General features: G+C 30.3%; 1 protein-coding gene across 1 annotated transcript in view; it reads right to left on the bottom strand.

The window, feature by feature from the left end:
* Positions 1–2,539: 2,539 nt before the first annotated feature.
* LOC100210403 (apoptotic protease-activating factor 1) overlaps positions 2,540–21,928 on the bottom strand; it is a 100,588-nt gene continuing 81,199 nt past the window's right edge. The window contains 5 exon segments of the mRNA XM_065791134.1: positions 2,540–3,107; positions 7,257–7,376; positions 7,949–8,074; positions 8,187–8,312; positions 8,402–8,527. Coding sequence (XP_065647206.1) covers positions 2,958–3,107; positions 7,257–7,376; positions 7,949–8,074; positions 8,187–8,312; positions 8,402–8,527 — 648 coding nt within the window. The 3' untranslated portion in view covers positions 2,540–2,957.

Here is a 21,928-nt window from a genome sequence, read left to right as displayed (position 1 = left end):
AATTATCTCTAGGTGCTACATTTCATCACTTAGTCCTTCGATTTCCACCCTTATTAAAAAATTTAAATTCTAACGAACGTGTCCTGACTACTCGTAAAACTGAGTATAATGATTATATTAATTTTTTTTAAACATTTAATACCTATTAAATATAATATTTTGATATTATTAGTTATTAAAAGCTTTTTTATTATTTTTCAACTTGAATCTGATGGAAAAAAGTTGTAGCGAAAAGAATCTTTAACCACAAGGACTGAAGCACACCTTCAAAGCAAACCAAAATAGTAATCGAAAAAATTAATGCAACTTTTTTTTAAATATGTGTATTTTATGTTTCATTTTTAAATGGAGAGAAAATTTGCCACAAAATGTATTACAAAATCTTTAATGTTTAAAACCTAAAGACAAATTTTCGTATTAACAACAATCTTGTCTTTTTTTTGCCAAAAAAGTAAAGATCAGTTTTTTGTTTCTAATCAAGGTTCTGGAAATGAATCAAGGTTCTGGAACTCTATATTTCTAGAACAAAATAATCTTATCCCATTAATAGTTTCAAAGCAACATCATTGTAAGACTATTCAGTTTTGTAAACACCATCAAACCCAGTTTCTCATGAATAGTTCCACTCTTTAAACATCTTAAATTTTGAGTACCGTATTATCATGATCAACAAACACTGCAACCAAAACAAGGCTTTTCGGCCAATTCTGGAATCAGAACTTATTACGCTGTTGCTTTGATAGAAATGTTGAATGCTATCTCAATGTTATAACTCAATAATGAAAGATTTGAGTCAAAAATTATCCTGAGACTGGTGCTGAATTGAAAAGTTATAGATGGATGCTATTCTGTTATTGAAAGCCAATCGGAATTACTATCAACAAATATTTAGATTGCGATCACGGTGCTGCAGAACAGTTAAATTTCTTGATGAGTTGACAGAAGTCTTGCAAAAAAGACTTCACAGTTGGCAGATCAACAGTTGGTAATCATCTTCCATCAAAAAAGTCTTACACAATAGATGACTACTATTTATGCAAGTCTTATCAGGCAAAGACTTCATGAAAAACATACTGATATTAATTAACAAAAAATAAAATAAATTTTTTTTTTTTTTTTAGATTAAAAATTTAAAGGAATTAGTTTCATTATTGGGACCAGAAGGTGTTGCTTAAAGAACCAAGATGAAAGAGCAAAAGTGGTTTCGAAGCAGCTACTTCACAGGCTCTCTTGATCATGTTTATGGAGTATAAAGTAAGGTTACTTGATCACAATTTTGCCATTGCTCCACAGCATAAATTTACACAACCAGCCTATGATAGGCTAAAAATTGATATGGATGGATTTGGCATGGTTACTAGTGGTGCGCCGATGGCAAAAGCTAATGATAGGGTTTAATGTCTGTGTATAAAGGTAATATATTAACATTAGGTATGCAATTTGCATATATAAGGTGCGCCTATGCACCAGTTTGGTTTGGTTTATTAGCCAATGTCTATTAATCAGACGATATCTTTAGCCGATAAATTGGTTGCAGTTACCAATGACATAAGCTAGTAGGTTAATTCACTGTTGATGTATAGGTACTTGTTATAAATGTAATTTACATTCCTAATATTATTACATACCTTTATATAAATACATTAAAACCTATTATTAGCCACAATCAGCCTTTGCCATCGGTACATCACAAATGATTACAAAAACACTCAAAATCAATGGCTTATTCTCATTCAAGAGATTATGCAAAATTATATGAAATACTTCTACTTTGAGACATTGGATTTGAATGGTAACCCATTTTCGAGAAATATTGAATTTGAATGATAACCCAAACCAGTGTTATAATGCTTACTGACGGAGGGTCGAATAAAAACCCAGAGTATCAAAAAACAATTCAAAGGTAATAACTTCCTAACCATTTCTCGGAATTCATTAGTAATTGCCACAAATGCACTACACAGAAGGTTTTGATTTTGGGACACATTGTGACGAAGAGGGAACAAGTATGAGAGAAGGGAAGAAGTATGAGAGAAGGGAAGAAGTATGAGAGAAGGGAAGAAGTATGAGAGAAGGGTTGGAGAAAAGTGAGTTATAAAAGTCACTTATATGTAAGTGATGAAAAATTGAATTCAACTTTGAATTTATGTATAAATTCAAAAATGAGTTAAAACTCCTCAAAGGTTTTAAGATCAGTAGGTTTTTGGCCATAAATTGAGCCGGAAATTTAACCAATTTCAGGATGTTCTGACAAATTTTAATACACTCTTTTTATCTTTCATTAAAATTATTTGCGTGGGTTTCACCTGCACCTAAATTGTACAAAATCTCTAAACACGGATCCTAACTATTTATATATTTATATATCGCAAAGAAACGTTATGACGTTACAGTGTATAAATTATTTTTATAAGCATGTTTTAAATTAACTCTCCACCGTCCAACGAGTTTTATGTGGCCAAAACGTCATCATACGTTGCTCAAAAAATAATCATAACATGATCAATGTTTAAATGTCAAAGAAAAATAAAAACAAATATAAGAAAAGTATTTACAATTTACAAATAAATTTTCAATTAAAAATATTACAAGAAAAGAACACTCTACACATTAGTAAAGAAAATACATATATCGAAGGAAAAATAGAAAAGTTTGTTTTATACTAAATTTTCATACACAAATTAAATTTAAATCTAAAACTAAATATTATTTAATAAAATTAGAACAGAATGACTAATTAATTTAAAATGTTATGCAGCTACTAGCGCAGCAGCTTGAAAATACCACTTGAGTATGTAACAAAACTCGTATAACACTGAAATTGATATAAATACACAAAAAAAATTTAGAACGGAAGGAATGCCTGAAGGAACTGCTCCATTAGCTTGGGAAGGGAAGGGGGGGGGGAGGGTTGAAATCCAAGGTGAGAAATGATCGATAATGACAATATTCAATTATCAACTCTTCTCTAATCGTTGCAAAATATAGAGAAATCCTAAATTGTCAATAGTGACGCAACAGCAAAGATCTGGCGTCGCTTTGAAATACTGTAAAAAGTTTCCTTTAACGTTTAATGTTTGCAATCTCACTCCTTTCACATTGAACAACTAAAAAAAAATGTTTTTAACATAGAATAATAATTTTTTTTTACAACAGAGAATACGTTTCAAAGTTTTTAACATCATTTTATGAAGTTTCTCGGAATAATTGAACTGAAAAAACTGGAAAGTAAATATCGTCGGGATAGTGCAAATCTGCGTAACAAGCATTGGATAATACCGCATATCTGCACTATAGACTTGTTATTGAAGAAGGTTAAAACTTTATTCATGTTCAATGTTAACAATAAATATGTAAAAATACAGACTAAAGAAATAGACTGTGCTGACGCAATAAACAAAAAGACTTGATAAATAAAACAAAACTACAGCCTAACAACTTCATTTAAAATTTCAGACTTTTCAAACAAAGCGCTGAAAAAAGCAAAAATTTTAACTTTCTAAACTAGTTTTCGCTAGCAAACCACTTTTCAAAAGTATTAACAAAGATTTTTTTAAATATATTCGTAATTATCATTCGCGGTATTTTATTTCAAAATCAAAGTACACGAAGAACACGTATTTAATCAAATGTATATGACCCCATCCTTGCAAATTTTCACTTAGCAAACATGAGTTAAAAACTCTTTAAAATTAACACTCCAACAATAGAAATGTTTAAAATAGAGATAAATAAATGGAATATTAGTCTGAAATTTAATAAATTTACGAGAATTATTAGGAATCAAAGTTTGCAAATAAACCGTCGAATGCACGCTGTTACCTTAAAGTAGAGGAAATCCGATAAAATTAAGTAAAGCTTTTTGATTTTAATGTGCAACGCAAATTGTACGATTGTAGTTCTGTATGCATGTGATTTACGAAATAATCAGATTGCGTTTTAGTTAGAAGTCCTATTTGTCGTGACTTATTGTAAAAACAATTTAATAATTCGCATCAACATTTGATTTAAGTTTTGATAAAAATTATAATCACATCAAATAAAGACATATTACAAAACATTTTGTTTTTAAATCAACTTTTCTAAATTCATTGAAAAATTATGCTCGGGACGTTTAACCACTTAATGTAGAAGCCATACTATTAAAGTGTGGTAACGCAAAACAAGTTTTATTCTTTTCTATTAAAAATTTTATATATTTTTTTAAACTATATAGTTTACTCTAAAAAGCAAAAAAACAAAACAAAAACAACAACAACAACAAAAAAACAATACTAATAAAAAAAAGAACTTTTCCTCGAACCAAGAAATTACTTTTTTCAAATTACAAGAACGAAAAAAAATTCTCAATTTAAATTTAAGTTCCGATTGATAATTTGAAAAAAAGAGTTAAAATATTAAAGGAATTTAAAAAAATATTAAAGGAATTAACTCAAAAAGGTATTAATAAAATTGCTGTGAAAAACTAATAGAATTTATCTTTTCAAGAAAAATTTTAAATCAGATGCAACATTTCGCATTGTTTCATTAACTGATGATCATTGAAACCATTTTTAAATACTGCTGAATTTAGTCTTTTAACATCACAATTTAGTTAGACTGGTACATTTACAGATAAATATCTCGCTCCATTTCTAACCCCACTTATTTAGCCTTTCTAATTTACTGATTTGTTTATATAACCTGATTTATCTACTGTACGTTAACAACAAAGAGATACTCTAAAGTTTTTGGAATTCCAACGAGTGAAATGACTAATAAAATTACTAGATTTTAGCTATCTAAATTTGTTAATAATAAAATGACTAGATTTTAGCTATCTAAATTTGTTAATAATAAAATTACTAGATTTTAGCTATCTAAATTTGTTAATAATAAAATGACTAGATTTTAGCTATCTAAATTTGTTAATAATAAAATTACTAGATTTTAGCTATCTAAATTTGTTAATAATAAAATGACTAGATTTTAGCTATCTAAATTTGTTAATAATAAAATTACTAGATTTTAGCTATCTAAATTTGTTAATAATAAAATGACTAGATTTTAGCTATCTAAATTTGTTAATAATAAAATTACTAGATTTTAGCTATCTAAATTTGTTAATAATAAAATGACTAGATTTTAGCTATCTAAATTTGTTAATAATAAAATTACTAGATTTTAGCTATCTAAATTTGTTAATAATAAAATTACTAGATTTTAGCTATCTAAATTTGTTAATAATAAAATTACTAGATTTTAGCTATCTAAATTTGTTAATAATAAAATTACTAGATTTTAGCTATCTAAATTTGTTAATAATAAAATTACTAGATTTTAGCTATCTAAATTTGTTAATAATAAAATTACTAGATTTTAGCTATCTAAATTTGTTAATAATAAAATTACTAGATTTTAGCTATCTAAATTTGTTAATAATAAAATTACTAGATTTTAGCTATCTAAATTTGTTAATAATAAAATTACTAGATTTTAGCTATCTAAATTTGTTAATAATAAAATTACTAGATTTTAGCTATCTAAATTTGTTAATAATAAAATTACTAGATTTTAGCTATCTAAATTTGTTAATAATAAAATTACTAGATTTTAGCTATCTAAATTTGTTAATAATAAAATTACTAGATTTTAGCTATCTAAATTTGTTAATAATAAAATTACTAGATTTTAGCTATCTAAATTTGTTAATAATAAAATTACTAGATTTTAGCTATCTAAATTTGTTAATAATAAAATAAAAAGGAACTAAGAAAGAAAAAAAAAATTAATAAAAGTTTATAAATATGGATGTTATAAAATTGACTTTCTTCATCGTGGCTAGAAAAGACAGTTAAAAATGTGCAACAGAAAGTGTCAATTTCATGAAGGGTGTCTGGAAAATGATTCAGATGATAATGTCTGGTTTGCGCAGATTAGTTTCTTTAGACATTAGTTTATTTTTTGATATATAAACAATGTTATTTCTTTTAATAAAGTGAAAGCAATTTTAATTTTTGAAAATGTCAAATTCTTTCAATTAAACTTCTCCTCTGTTTGATACCTAAATTTTTAAATAACTCTAATTTACTAAATAATCATTTAAAAAGCGTGCCCATGTTCAAAGTAGTTAAAGTGCTTTTCAGGGAATTGGTATCAGTCGGTTGTTAGTAAAAAGATATGGAACTGTTCTAACTATTGCAAAGATATTTAAAAAACAGCATACTCCTCAAGGAAATAGATATTTAAAAAGAGACTATAAAAGTCCTAAATTCTGTATAAACAACAACAACAAAAATCCTAAGAAATTTTTTTAAACACAAGGAGAAAAATAAACGTTTAAAACAAAAATAAAATTTCATTTATTTCATTTCATTTAAAGCCTAAGTTATAGTTTGTCAAAGATGAAGTTTTTATAAATATTTTCGATTAAAGTTTGACTAATTTGCCTTGACCACGTTGAAAGCTCATTCATTAAAATGTTTTCGCTTATTTCATCACATAATCAGGAAAACTGAGAAAATCATCAAAAGTGTTTGTTTGTAAATAAAAGTATAAATAGAAAAACTTGATAAGAATTTCTCTAACTACTTCCAAACCATTCATCATAACCTGCTTCCAAACCACCTATCATAACTCACTTCCAAACCATCCATCATAACCTGCTTCCAAACCATCCATCATAACCTGCTTCCAAACCATCCATCATAACCTGCTTCCAAACCATCCATCATAACCTGCTTCCAAACCATCCATCATAACCTGCTTCCAAACCATCCATCATAACTTGCTTCCAAACCATCCATCATAAGAAATGAACCAGTTAAAGCATACTGTTCTTCCAAAATAAAAACTACAAACAACAAAAAACCTTTTGCTCTTAGCAAAACATTTTAACAAAGTTTTCAAGCATTCAGAATTCTCCAGACTTTATCATATACAAAAATAAATTAAACAAAAACTTTTTATTAAACTGTTTTTTTCTTTTTTTAATATCTTCTTATATTATCTGAAATTTTATTACTTTTTTACTGATTTACAAATTTCACTAATTTTAAACTTTTTAAAGTATTTTTTTTCATAGTTTATTCTTTTAACTTTTTTAAAATACAAATTTTAAATAGAATAACAGAAACATAGTTTCTAAATAAATAGAATAACAGAAACATAGTTTCTAAATAAATAGAATAACAGAAACATAGTTTCTATGGCTAAAATTGACATTTTTACTCTATATATTTTTACAAATTACTAAACATATGTTAAAAAAAAACAACCTTTAGATTGTTGCTAACTGTCATGATTAAGTCATTATGATTGCTAAATTTAAGATCTGTAACCCAGGAATCATGTGGAGTACATTCACAACATAATTTTCCAGTAGAAATATTCCATATCTAATAGAGATAACACAATTTTTGAAGATAAAATCATCATTTTATCATCTTACCATCATCATCATCATCATCATCATCATCATCATCATCATCATCATCATCATCATCATCATCATCAGCATCATCATCATCATCATCATCATCATCATCATCATCATCATCATCATCATCATCATCATCATCATCATCATCATCATCATCATTATCATCATAATCATGATGATGATGATGATGACCATCATCATCATCATCATCATCATCATCATCATCATCATCATCATCATCATCATCATCATCATCATCATCATCATCATCATCATCATCATCATCATCATCATCATCATCATCATCGTTATTCAATTTCAGAATTTTTTGAAATTAGTTTAAAACAATTTACCTTTGCAACCAAATTGGCACCCAATTAATGAAATTTTGAAAACCCAAATAAAACATTTTGAAAACTTTTAGAATTACAAGGTTAAAGAAATCAATTTAAAAAAAAGTTAGAGATCCTATGAAATAAATCTTTATCAAACCTATGAACAAAACAAAGTAACTAAAAATAAACAAACCTTCACTGATCCATCATCAGATCCAGATGCAATCATTGTTCCATCATTAGAGCATTCAATACACCGAATAACATCTTTATGATCATTAACTGTTAGTTTTAAAACGCAGTCTGAAATTGACCATACCTATAAAACATCTAATTGAAACAATTTTTTTATAAAAGGAAAAAAAATTCAAAATAAACCAACTTATTCACTTCATTCTTCTTCACTTAAAAAATGCTTTTCATTAACACACTTTAAATGAACCATTTGCAGAACAAAGACAAAGGAGATTCTTTTCTTCAGAAATAAAGAATGACATCACAGCATCTTTGTCCTCATGTAAAGTAGAAAAAACTGATCCAGTTTGAGAACACCAAATCTAAGAAAAAAAAATCCTAAATTTTTTGCTTTGTTTTTACTAATAAAAAACTAAGAAATAAAAAAAATATCTACACATTTTAAAACTACCTTCAGTTTGCCATCAAACGAAGATGTTACAACTCTAGTGGATTCATTTAAAAAAGCACATTTCGTCACAAAACTTTCATGACCTTTAAATCGAGTGACTAGACAACCATTTTCCAAATTCCAAACCTATTATACAACAGCATAAATTAATAAAAAAATAAAAAAACAGCAACAATAATCTAAATCAAAGACAATGTGAAAGATATTTATTTTTTAAATGAACAACAATTCTTTTCTTATTTTAATTTTTTACATGTTCACTTTCAACAAGGCTGCAAGCAACTTATGTCATAAAAAATTGCAATTGGGAATTAAAAAAAAAATGTATCAGGAAAACAAGAAGAGAGCAAATTCCACAGAGCTGATGAAAAGGAAAAAAACTAGACAAATAAGAGTTTTTTTTTGAGGAAAAAAACTAGACAAATAAGAATTTTTGAAGAAACCAACAGTCGCAGTAAAAAGATGAGACTTGATTAAAAGATGAGTAACACGGGAATGAATTTTAGTAAATGGCACAAGAGACACTAGTTCTTTAGAGCCATGCCCATTATAGTATCTGTGGAAAAGAGAAAGAGAAACAACATTATGACGATGTGATAATGGTTGATGGTTAGCTGCAAGCGGAGGTCCAACTATGTTTATAATGTTTTACAATTTGCAACTTTTGTCTAAAAGAGAAAGGGCATCGTTTGAAGATCCACTCCAGATACGGCAACAGTATTTCATACAAGGACGAATTTGAAACATATAGAGATTAAGAAATGAATCCGGAGTAAGAATGTGGCAAGCATGATAAAGAAATGCAACCTTAGCAGATGCTAATTTTGCAATAGACTTGATATATGGTTTTCAAGAAAGATTGGAAGAAAGAATTAATCCTAGAAGACGAAGGGTAGATGATTCATCGAGTACAATACCGTATCGAGTACAATAATATATAAATATAGGAAGATCTAAATTGTTGCAATAACAATGAGCTGAAAAAAGTTTTTATCTGAGATAAAGTTCACCAGCCACTGGAAGCCCCATGCTGTAGCAGAAGAGATATTTTTCAACTTCAAATGTCTCCTCCAATAAATGGTAGTATCATCAGCAAACAAGGCCACCATAGATGTGAGAATTTCTCGGAGAAAGTTAATCTAAATTTAAAAAAGTATAGAGCCTATACTTTTATATACTTATATACATATAGGGGAAAGAACCTTGAGGAACTCCTGAAGTTACAGAAAATGAAGAAGAGTGGTGTCCATTGTGGACAACTTTCATATTATGATTGGTAAAAAAGGATTCAATAATCTTAAAGATGTTACCCAAATGTAGAAAGCTTACGGAGAGGACCAGCAAGCCAAACTTTATCAAACACTTTAGAAATGTTGAGAGCAATAGTCTTAACCTCTCTACATCTATTTAATGCGCAATAAAACCCATCAGTTATTACAGTTAACAAATCAGCAGTAGAACGAGAAGAACGAAATCCATATTGATTATCAGAAAGTAAGTTATAAGATTCAAGATAAGAGATTAAGTTTTTTTTTTAAATAAACACTCAAAAACCTTGCTTATGATAGGAAGTAGACTAATGGAATGATAGTTACACAAGTCAGATTGCTCTCCAGAATTTCTGAAAGCAGAGATAACAAATGCCGAATTCCAGCAGGCTGGAAAACAAGACTCTAATAAGCACTTGTTAAATAGTTTTGAAAGTATAGACGATAGCTCCAGAGAACACTTCTGCAAGACAGTATGTTGTCCGGATCACAAGCTGTAGAAAAGTCTAAGCAGGAAATCACTTTAGATACAGAAGCTGGAGTGATAAGAATGTCAAGCAATGGATCAACCAGTTTGTTCGCTATATCAGGTAGGATGTGATTAGTGGAATTAAGAGATGAGATTGATGAAAAGTTCTTAGCAAACAATTCAGCGTTTTCATTACGTGATGTAACAAAATCTGAACCATGCAAGGGAGGTAGAATAATAGATTTGCCCTAATTAAAGACGTGAAAAATTCTCCAGAAGTCTCTGGAGCCAATTTGAGATGAAATATGCGATAAAGTGATCTGCAAATAGCAAGCTTTGGCATTAGACAAAACTTTTTTACAATGGTTTCTAGCAATAGTAAACAGATATCTATTTTCTGGAGAATTGTTTTGGAGATAGATATGGAAGAAATGGTTATGATTGGAAATTGCAGCAGCACAATGAGAGGAAAACCAGTGAAGGCTTGGAATGAGAGGAAAAAGAGTGAGGCTTGGCTTGGAATTGTTGAGAGGGAATAAAAGATTCCATGAATCCAATTAGTTATATAAGACAGTCATTTGTCAGCAGAGAGACAACCCAGATTTCAACCCAGAGGTCATTACGAATTACTGTCAGCTTTAAGGTAGTTGTAAAAGGTACATTGATCGCAGAATTCTGATGATGAAGAAGAATGAGATAATAGCTTTAGAGAGATCAAACCATGATCAGAAGCACCTAAGGGTGAATGTAGAGAAACTGAGCACTGAATAGGATTAGAAACAAGGCACAAGTCAAGTAGAGATGATAAATGATTCAGATTGACTGGAAAGCGAGTTGGAAAGTTGACTATTTGTGTTAAAGATTGAGAAAGGCAAAAGTTGTGGGCCTTAACGCCTGCAGAGTCACTGCCACTAGAACCAAGCCATTCAGCGTGATGAAGATTAAGGTCACCAACAACAACAACAATGGCTAAAGAATAAAGAGAAAGGAGTTGGTCAATGTGATCAGAAATAAGATTGAAAAGAGTGCAGTTTTGAGATGAAGGAGAGCGATATAGAACAAAGAGAAACGCAATAGAGTAAAAAAGTGGTGCTAAAGAAAAGCACATAAAAGAATAGTCTGTGGATTCAAACCTTTTTTCCTCAAAAACCTCAAAAGTTTCCCTACAAATTGGTGAATTCTTACAAATGAAAATGCCCAGGCCAAGCATGTAACTATTTGAGTCTTTATGAAGGAAGATAAGCATTAACTCAACGATCACACGACGAGATAGTCGAACCCAAATTGGTCTGACAAGGTCTAGTGAATTTACAAAAGATAAGACTCAACAGAAGAAAAGTTACTTTGAAAAACACAACTATTAGTTAGCAATAGATTTAGAAAACTTAGTGATGACGATAGCTTTTTGTGCTTTATAGTTTTAGATTACTTTATTTTTTAAATTGGTAAAAGAACTTGACTAATAGTCCAAGCAAGATAAATAATAATATTAAATAAAACTCTGTACATAAATCCCTCTTTTCTGTACTAGATTTACCTTTTAAATTTAAAATTTACCCTTAACTAAAAGAAATTTACTGAGTGTTGGAGCCAATTTTTATGATCCAAATTTAGGAACAAAGTTTTATGGACTGTTGGATTTCAAAATTAATTAAATCGAAGATAAAAGTTGCACCAATTAAAAAGTTGACAATTCCACTTTTTTTTTGTCAGGTCAGGTTATCCTGTTCCTGGTAACATGTAACCCAGTACTATCTGCTTCATGTCTTGCTGCCTTGTAGGATATACCTTTTTAGGCAAAGGCCAGGAGATGCCAACTTCGAGTTAAAACACCCCCTGCCTTGAGGCTAATGGTTGAGTAAAGGCTAGAGATGGTGTCTCTATAAAAATACTCATCTTGGGCAGGTGTTAAATGCATCTGGCTACTGTCTTGTAGAAGTCCTCCTAGGCAAAGACTTAAGGGGTAACCAGATTCTATCTGTTGACCAGCCTCGCACCCCTTCTTCATTTATTAGGCTGGCACAGATGTATTTTTAATACATTGTTTCCAGTTTAGGATGTTGAATGCTGGATCTTCTTGACTCAATGCATGCATTTTGCTTGTGTCTCTGTTTTTACGACAAAGCAATTCATTCTATTATCTCCTAATGAGGGTACAGCTCTAAAACTCAGTTTTATGGTTCTGAGGCCGGCTGGTAGTCAGGCTTCCTGAACTCTGTGGTAGCTCTCAGAGAAGCTGATTCCATTAACAGCTGAAAAATATCAAAGTATTAACAGTGCCATGTTGCCCATGGATGGTGTCCCTGTTTGTACTTTTGGTGTGTATTGTCAAGGCCACATTTGGAGCCCTTTGTTACCGCTTAGGGTTTATTAATAGTAATGAGGCAATTGCTTGGGCTTTTAAACAGTGTACTGAGTACTATCTATGCTTTGAGTCAAGTTCTTTAACAAATTTAAAAATGAATAAAATACCAAAAACAATAAAACACAAAAAACCATCATCATCACCAAGTTATCTAAACCGATCATTCACTAATATTCGTGGTCTTCGAAGTAACTTTTCTTCTGTTGAGTCTTATCTCTTGCAAAGTTCACTAAACCTAGACTTGTGATCTTAGTGTTGATGGTTATCTACCTTTAATTCGTAAAGACTCCAATAGTCACATGCTTGGCCTGGGCATTTACATTCGTAAGAACTCATCCATTTGTCAGGAAACTAGGTTTGAATCTACAGACTATTCTTTTATGTGCTCTCGTTTAGCACCACTTCACTCTATTGCCTTTCTCTTTGTTCTATATCGCTCTCCTTCATCTCAAGACTGCAGTCTTTTTGATGTTATTTCTGATTATTTTGACCAAGCCCTCTCTCTTTATCCATCAGCCAATATTGTTGCTGATGACTTAAATGCTCATCACACTGAATGACTTGGCTCTAGTGTAAGTGACTCTGCAGGCATTAAAGCCCATAACTTTTGTCTTTCTCAATCCCTAACTCAAATAGTCAACTTTCCAACTTGCTTTCCAGACAACCTAAATCATTTACCTTCTCTACTTGACTTATGTCTTGTTTCTGATCCTAGTCAGTGCTCAGTTTCTCCACATTCACCCTTAGGTGCTTCTGATCACAGTTTGATCCCTTTAAAACTAATATTTCATTCTTCTTCATCATCTGCATCTTGCTATCATTGTACCTATTACAACTACCTTAAAGTTGACTGGGACTCTTTCCATAATTTTCTTCGTGATGGCCCTTGGGTAGAAATCTTTCATCTTCCTGTTGACAAATGTGCTTCTTACATAACTTTGTGGATTCGTGCAGGCATGGAATCTTTTATTCCCTCTTGACGATTCCAAATCAACCTTCACTCTTTCCATGGTTTTCCTCACATTGTGCTGCTGCAATTACCAATCGAAACCGTTACTTCCATATCTATCAGCAAAACAATTCACCTAAAAACAGACATCTGTTTATTACTGCTAGAAATCATTGTAAAGAGATTTTGTCTAACGCCAAAGTCTGCAGGTCATGAAATCTCTTTCATCACAAAAATTAGGCTCTCATGACTTCTGGAGAATCTTTATTAGTAATTATAAGGGCAAATCTGTAATTCCACCTCTCTTGTATGGTTCAGACTTTTTCACCTCACCTTAAAGACAAGGCGGAATTGTTTACTAAAAACTTTTCATCAATATCAGCTCTTGATTCCATTAGTTGCGTTTTACCTGATATAACTGTCAAACAGGTTGACCCATTGCTTAACATTCGTATCACTCCAGCTTCTGATTTCCTGCTTAGACTCTTTAAGTGCTTATCAGAGTCTTGTTTTCCAGCCTGCTGAAAAGCGGCATCTGTTATCCCTGTTTTCAAAAATTCTGGAGAGCGATCTGATTTGACTAACTACCGCCCCATTAGTCTTCTTCCTATCATAAGCAAGGTTTTTGAGTGTTTAATTTCTCTTTTAGATAAGGTGCAAAAGCATTGTAAACATAGTTGGACCCGCTCTTGCAGCCAACCTTCAACCAATATCACGTTGTAATGTTGTTTCTCTTTCTCTTTTCTACAGATACTATAATGGGCACTGCTCTAAAGAGCTAGTGTCTCTTGTGCCATCTACTAAAATTTATTCTCGTGTTACTCGTCATTCAATTAAGTCCCATCCTTTTTCTGTAACTATTTATAAGTGCTCCAAAAACTCTTATTTGTCTAGTTTTTTTCTTCGAACACCAGTTCTTTGGAATTCCCTTCCTTCATCTTGCTTTCTTGATTCATATAATTTGCAATCCTTTAAGTCGTCTGCCAATCATTATCTTGCTCTACAATCTTTATCTTTTCACTTCCAGTAACTTCCAACTCTAATTAGTGGTTGCTTGCAGCCTTGTTGGAAGCAAAGATGTATATAAAAAAAAAAAAAAAAACTAAATGCAAATTAAAAAAAACTCCTAAACTCAAAGCAAACTTTAGATGATATGGTTTTTTATAACTTTAATAATAAAAAATAAACAATTTAATAGAAAGGAATACATAAAATGGGAGAGAGTTCCAAACAATGATGTGCAAGAAAGGAAACTAGATAAATAAAAATTTTTAGAGCATAAATGAGCAGACACAGTAAAAATATGCAACTTTGCATCCGTTTACAGTATCTGTTCTTTTGCGAGTCAAGAAAGAATGAGTTTTATTTACAGTATCCACTCTTTTGCGAGTCAAGCAAGAATGAGTTTTATTTAGAGATACTAAAGATAGTTGCTGTTTGAGCAGCAACTGCAATATTCTATCCTTTAATATTTCAATAGTAAACTTAATGCTGTTACCCACTTGTGCATGTTAGACACATGGCAACTGAGTGGCAAGAAATTGTCAAATGTCAGACATTGCAACCATTAAAGCTAAGTTAATGGCAAGAAAAAGTCTTTTAGCACTACTTTTATGAATGTTACTTTTAATGTTAATGTTAATGTAAACTATATATGAAACTAATGTAAATCTCAGGATACTTAATATCAATTTAATACCCAATAATCATAAACTGTACATATGCTTTTTTTCTATTTCAACACACTTTTTTGTTCAAAATGTTTAAAATTAAATAACAACATTTTAATTTGTATTTTTATTTATAGTTATTCACAAGTTGTAAATTTTAATTTAATTCACAATTTATCTTTAATTTTAGTTTAATAATTTATCTTAATGTTTTGTATTTAATGTTATGATATTATACAGTTACTTAAGCAATGTTTTAAAATAAAACTTTTTGGATTCGTTGCTAAGTTGTTGTGAAGTTGTAGTTTGTATTTTTTTGTCTGACATGAAGATAATAATGACAATAGTAAGCTGCCAATGCATATTACATTTTAAATGCGTTATAAATTTTTTAACCTACATATCCAATGAAAATACATATAAAAAGTTTTTAATTTCATTTGATGATATGAAAATCTTATATGATTTTATTACTTGTTATATAAGATTTGTTATTATAAACTTATAAATGTATTTCTGCTTTTTTTAAGTTAAATTAAAATATTTTTGTTGATTCAAATAGAGGCATCATCAGTTGGTCGATTCAAATAAAAGAATTATCAGTTGGTCGATTCAAATAGAGGCATCATTAGTTTGATTTTTTCCTAATAGTATACTTAAACTTATAAATATTTCTGATATATATCATTTTTCCTCAATAAATATTTAAAAAGTTTGAAAAGCGCATGAGTAAAAAGTTATTGAGATAAAATTTATAAAATTTTTATGTTTTTAGTTATGTTGAATAATAAGTTTTTTTATATTTTGTTTACAAATTTAAAACTTAATTTTTTATTATATTCTTTTCTCTTTTATTTTTATATATTTTTTTATTTTTACAGTTATTTCCACACCTTTATTATTTCAAGATGGTAGGATTATATTAAGATGGAAGGGTTGTCTCAAGATAGTATATAATCGGTGTAGATGATATAGATGGTAGGGTTATCTCAAGATGGTAGGGTTATAATCATTATAATTAAGATGGAATGGTTGTCTTTCATGTTTTACTGCAAAGATTAATACAAACATGTCTAGTTTTTATTATTGTCATTTTATTTCTTTAGTTCAATTTTGGTGGTCTACCAATTATCATTAGTTTATTTATTCCACTGTCTAAAATTTTTCTGTCTAAAGGTTTTAATTTAGAAAATCTAATGATTTAAAATTTACTGTGTTGATCAATAGCTAACAGTTTTAAAAAAATTTAGCTTGTCACAATCAAGGTAAATATAATTTTATTTTCTGGTCACATTACAAAGTTTGTTTGTACTTTTAATTATATTTTTATTATTATGTGTAATAGTTTATTGTCTATGCAATAAGTCTTTTTTTTGTTAATATATGTAATAGTTTGTTGTCTATGCAATAAGTCTTTATTTTCAAGCTTTGACTACTTTTAACACTGCATTAGAAAAAAAAATATATATTCTCTAATATTGATTTTGTTCTATTTTTATGAGAATTTGCAAAATCTTGCAAAAAATCTTTTGAATGTTTTAATTAATATAAGTGTGTCGGTATTTTTCTGCATTAATATAGAAACCTCCTTAACATATTTACAATCATACCCCCGTTAATAATAACTTATATTACAGGCCCTATCAGAGTTTTAAACAGAGTCTACTTGCACATGGCCTTATTATATTATAATGTCCTTTTACAACTTATATCATGCTGTGGGATTCTTTAATATCTTCATTAATATGCATATATCTGCCTAATTAGTTTTTAAATTTAAATGCGTTTATTATATTTGATTGATAATTTGACCTAATCATATAATGTCTGTGTAATTTATTAATATAGGTAAACCATATTATTTTTTTATTCTTTTTAACAAAACAAAAGCAACAGGTAAATTGATTTTTAATATTTATATGTGATGCCTTTACTTCTTTTACCATATCATGATTGTTTTTTTTTTCAATTTAGATTTATCTTACAATGCTTTTTTAGCATATCGCATAATGAATAGCTTGAATCCTGTAAGATACACAAATTTGAGGTATAGGTGTTGCATTCTTGTATTCGTTTATATATATATATATATATATATATATATATATATATATATATATATATATATATATATATATATATATATATATATATATATATATTAAAAACAACTATCTGATCCTTTTTCAACCTTCTCTTCTATTACATAAAATCATGTATAAATACAAAGTTATAATTCCCATGACAATTATAAAACTACAATAGTCATTAAAAACCATAAATGAATGCGTGACTTTCATCAAGTTTATCTACGTGACTTTTACCACGTATACGTACTAATTTTAATTCACCAACTTTAATAGAACATGCCCTCTTGGTGAATTAAGTCTAATCATTGTGGGGCTCTTATTATTCGTCCGGAGCGCGTTATTGTGTGTTCGTTGCATTCTTGAGACTCATTTCGAACTTGAACGGCATCCTCGTTATATCTTTTTTTACCGTTACCTACTTCATCTTTTGGTATATCAAGACTATCATTTAATGAGTCATTTTTATTATGAGAGTCTGGAATATGGCGATGCAAGCGTGAGATATGTCGTGGGAATACCCTATTTGCGGTTTCGACGTCAAACAACCAGGTATTTTGCTTCCGTACGATACCAGGTATCCAAGACTGATCACATTTTGTCTCTTGAGCTGGTTTTACCCAAACATTGTCATCTTCCTTGAATATGTTGTCTACGTCATATTTTTCGGCTTTCTTACGTGTATCGACACCTGGAATAAACGACGTTGGTTTTTGCTTAAATTGCTGCTATGGACTTTTACTACAGTTTGATGATATCGTCTTATTGTACAGTAATACTGCCAGAGCGATTGAGCAACGTAAGCGGGCCACTGTTCATTTAATTGTTCTATGTATGCGTTCAATGATACCATTGCCTTGAGCTCAATAAGCTGCTCGATATTCTAAATCAACGCCCCATTTGTCAGCAAACCTTGTTAGCGTGTGTGAACGAAATTCATTGTCCATTAGAAGGCAAACAGGCGGTCCAAATAAGAAAAATATTTCTTCCCAATAATTTTAGCTGCTGTTTTGGTTACCAGTTTACGCCACACTGTATACCGTGATGGGCCGCAGTCAATCATTGATAAGTATAGTTCTGCACCGACATGCGTTACATCTAGGGCAACCCGATTCCAATTTTGCTTTACACTCAGCTGACCATGCTTCCATTTTACGGAATAAGGATCGATGGAGTTGCACTGGTTACAACTTGCAATTACTGTTGACACCTCCTTACGTGATTGGAATGTTGCAATGTTCGATCGACACCAAAATGACCAATGCCATCGTTGTACTAACAATTGAGAAATTCCCAGAGTCTTCACGTGATATTCTCCTTTTACAACTGCGTTTAACCATCCCACGGTGCTGTATACTGTGAGTTTTTTTATATCCCATTTACTGGCTAAATTTAACAATCGAAGTATCGAATCTAGTTCACTTAATATGGTGCGTATCACTCATCGGTCGTAGCCATGCTGCATCTTCAATAACTACTCCTCCAATTAGAAGAACTACACCCAGTCCTATGAATGATGCATCACAGTAAAGCTCAGCTTTTCCATTCACTGGTACCAGCCATTTCCCACCAACCGAGTCCTCTTTTTCCAAACGGTGAAGCAACTCATTCATTTTTTCTTTGCAATCTTCAGAAACATTCCATGGAATATTTCATGGAATATTTTACTCATTCCATGGAATATTTTACTCATTCCATGGAATATTTCCAGCTAATCGTTTGATGTATGAAGCTTGTAAACGTAAACTTCCTGCCACCGGGTAATGTCCAATAAGTTTACCTAAATTGCTAAAAAGCTGTGATCGTGTGACTGCATTTGAAGATTTAAATTGTACTACATTGTCCTGCTTCCATATCAGTTCCCCATTTTTATTTTGTTCGACTCTCAAACCTGAAACACATCCTTTTTCTAGGTTTTCTGGAGGTTTACACTGCAACCCAAATTTCTCAAGATGCTTCGCTACATTTACAGCTGTTTCTACACCGACATCGACAAATATATCATCAATGTAATTATCACATGCTTTCTTCACAATAGAATTTATATTGAGCACATGACGAAGAATTGTTGTCATTATTGTTGGAGCCACATTGATGCCAAAACACATTCTGGTGAAACAATACCGTTCCCCATTTATAATGCCAGTTTGATACGGCCACAGTTTTTTGTCAATGTGAATTTGAAGGTAGGCTTACTTAAGATCAAGAATTTTTGCACTTTCAATTTTCCTCCAACGATGCAGTTTCTCTTGACAAACATTGGCATTTGCTGTGTGACAATTTACAAATTCGTTGAGAGCTCGGAAGTCTCCCACTGGGCGTATCTTTCTACCTTTATTTTCTTGCACAACACACATGAACGATATCAATACTTTAGGTGGTCCCAATGCTTGGTCATTATACAGCACAAGAATGCCAGAGTTGATCCATTCATTTATTTCTTTTCGGTAACTACGTTCATGCTCTTCGCTCATCTTGTATTCGCGGATCGTATTATTAATTGCGGGCTCTTTATTCCAGTTCCATGATGCCATCCACTTTTTTCCGTCGAACTTTGCCGTAAAATCCTGATGTTTTATTTAGTTGTTTTTGTTTATTTCTTTCTCATCGTTTATTTCGTTATCTTCGTTTATTTCGTTATCTTCGTTCATTTTGTTCTTTTCGTTTATTTTGTTCTTTTTACTTCTTATATAATTTGCATTTTTTACAATTAACGAATTAACCATCCGATATATTCCATCAATTTCCAATTTGATTAACATTTCACCTAGTACCTGCACTGTTCCTCCCAAAGTTGTGATGAATTTTTCACTTTTTGATACAAGTCCACATGTATATTTAGCGTGAACCACTGTAATTGAGCATCCAGAATCAATTAATGCTGTTCGGAACATTCCGTTTATTTTAACTTTTAATGATGGCAACGCTGTTTCAGGAAGAATACTGGATGCCATTATTTCCAAATTCTCCCTTTTCCTTTTAAACCTTGCAATCGTTTGATGCAATCTTTGGCTTGATGATTGTGTGAAAAGTTCATGCACTTTACCTCGCAGTCCTGTGCATAATGTCCAAATTTCAAACAATTAAAACATGTTTTTTTATTTGTTCAGGCAAAACCAGTTGTTTGGGGAAGTAGCGATGTTGCTGCAACCATCACATTATCAGAACCATCCAACTGTCGATCTCTTCGTAAGTCACTGAAGTCACGTCTTCGTAAGTCACTGAAGTCACATCTGGGTATGCCCGCAAACATAGATCTTCTATTGCAGAATAAATCTGTGGTGGCAAACATGTTAGTGTCATTAAAAACCATAAATGAATGCGTGACTTTCATCACGTTTATCTACGTGACTTTTACCACATATACGTAATAATTTTAATTCACCAACTTTAATAGAACAATAGGCCTCTCCCATATTATAATTATAATAATAAAAAATTATTATTTTTGTGAGGATCTTAAAAAATTGCCTTAAAAAAACTCTGTTTAGAGGTTTTGCAGTTATATTTGGCCTGTCTCTATATCTCTCAACATAGTATTCACTTTCCCATTATTATTAATTTAAGTTAAAGAATATCTTGTAAACTTTATAAATGTATAAGCACAGTAAAATTATATAAATATGTTTTTTTACATAAAACTTTGAATTTTTTATAAAGATTTTAGAAACTCTTGTACACTACTGTATATTAGCCTGGGCCATTTTTGTAGTCATATCAAAATTTTAATACACAGTGTTTCTTAAAAGTCTTTTTGTATGGTATAATGAGGATTTGCAAATTTTTTTAAATTGTCAACTTAAATGCCCGCCGATGGTTTTAAAGCTTAAAATTCCCCTATTTGAGGGCTTTTTTGTACATCCAGCGGGAATAGTAAACTTGGTCTAAATTCATTAATTTAAATGCAAGATGAACTGTTAGGACCTTATGAATCATCAATTAATTCTAACAAAGGATCAACGTATATATAAACCTCTTCTTTAGTATTTAATTATCCCATAATCTATCAACTTAATGATTCGGAGGTTGCTTGATTTTTGAAATCTAATTTTTTAACTCCCTCAGATTTAGTACTTAATTCGTAATAAAAAATATATTTGAAAAATATGTTTTTGCCCCATTATTGTTTTTCGTTTAAAGAAAATAATAATAAATCCATAATAATACCCCAAATGACTTCATCAGCTGATAAATATCTCCTCATAGGCACTTCACTTCAGCATAAATCATTGTTATCAATATGTCACATGTCTTATTAATAGTTAAATTGAATCATTGTAAAAATAAACAAATTATAATAACAATTTGTTTGTTTTTAAATAAAAATAAATGAAATTATAATATTTCTCTGAGCTGCTTGGAAAGTGTGCTTGTGAAATTTTATAAACTGTAGTTTGTATTGGTTTTTTAGTAGTTTATGATTCACATGCTGTTGAAATATAACATATTAAACAAATATAATACACCTAACAAAAAAAGTAACTTTCATTAGTGTCACAGGGAATAGAGAATAAATTCCCTACAAAAGCAAGTTGCTTATGTGAGCAAGTTTATTTACAAGAGCAAGTTTATTTATGTGAAATTGTGTAATTTTTTTAGATAACTAATAAATAAGATAAACTTAAATTGTCTTATAGCAATGAGAACTAGAAAAAGAGAGAGGTTTCCTAGTCCTCAGCAAAAAACATAGATTAAAAGAGTAAAAAAATACTGCAAAAG

The sequence above is a fragment of the Hydra vulgaris genome, chromosome 02 (genome assembly GCF_038396675.1).
Source record: "Hydra vulgaris chromosome 02, alternate assembly HydraT2T_AEP".
In the NCBI taxonomy this organism is placed as follows: domain Eukaryota; kingdom Metazoa; phylum Cnidaria; class Hydrozoa; order Anthoathecata; family Hydridae; genus Hydra; species Hydra vulgaris.
This window is presented reverse-complemented; position numbering and strand designations above follow the sequence as displayed.